Here is an 815-nt window from a genome sequence, read left to right as displayed (position 1 = left end):
CCTCAGAAGTCCTCTCTTTCCTTTATCACTCAGTGCCCCCTCCCAGTCCCTTCCGCTACCTTCACCAGGAAAATCACTGTCCTGACTTATAACAAGATATATTACTTTTATTTGCTTTTGTCCTTTATATAAATGGCATCGTGTTGCATGTAGGAGTCCCTGGTGGAGCAAAGGGTTAATGTGCTCAGCTGCTAATGGAAAGGTTGGAGGTTCAAGCCTATCCAGAGTCTTCTCACAAGAAAGACCTGATGATCTACTTCTGAGAAATCAGCCATTGGAGCACCCTTCCATTCTGACACACATGGGGTCACCACCATTAACTTGACAGCAACTAGTTATGTCGTAAGTATTCTTTTGTGTCTAATTTGTGTCTGATTCTTCTGCTTAGTGTTATGTTTGTGACATTCATCCATGCTATTGAATATATTTGTATTTGCTCATTTTCATTGCTGTATTCCATGGTGTGACTAGGTCACAATTTATTTATCTGTTCTAGTGCTCATATATTTGTGTTGTTTCCAGTTTTTGAACAGTTCAGGTCTTTTGGTGAATATATATGTACATTTCTCTATTGAGTATACAGTAAAAAGTGAAATATAAGTGGTAAAAATATATGAGACATAGACTATGTATGTTCAGCATTAATAAATACTGTCAAACAATAAATATTTGTGGTTTTTATTGTTGTTGACTATAATTGCTAACTTGAGGTTCGTGATCAGGTAGGTTTTCTATCCTATATTAATTGTTTTTAGTTCAGATCATGTGATCTATCCCTAACATGCATTTTATTATTATTCCATTTCAGTTACTGC

At 36.0% G+C, this 815-nt stretch overlaps 1 protein-coding gene across 1 annotated transcript in view; it reads left to right on the top strand.

Annotated features, from left to right (window-relative positions):
• The first annotated feature begins 337 nt into the window (after nt 1-337).
• Nucleotides 338-815, top strand: part of LOC103205895 (protein FRA10AC1) — a 42,342-nt gene continuing 41,864 nt past the window's right edge. The window contains exon 1 of the mRNA XM_007951296.1: nt 338-342. Coding sequence (XP_007949487.1) covers nt 338-342 — 5 coding nt within the window. The remainder of the gene's footprint in view (nt 343-815) is intronic.

This window comes from Orycteropus afer, unplaced genomic scaffold, assembly GCF_000298275.1.
Source record: "Orycteropus afer afer isolate SDZICR_OR568_19922 unplaced genomic scaffold, OryAfe1.0 scaffold00293, whole genome shotgun sequence".
NCBI classification, from domain to species: Eukaryota; Metazoa; Chordata; class Mammalia; order Tubulidentata; family Orycteropodidae; genus Orycteropus; species Orycteropus afer.
Note: the sequence above shows the minus strand (reverse complement) of the source record. Positions and strands in the feature narration are given on the sequence as shown.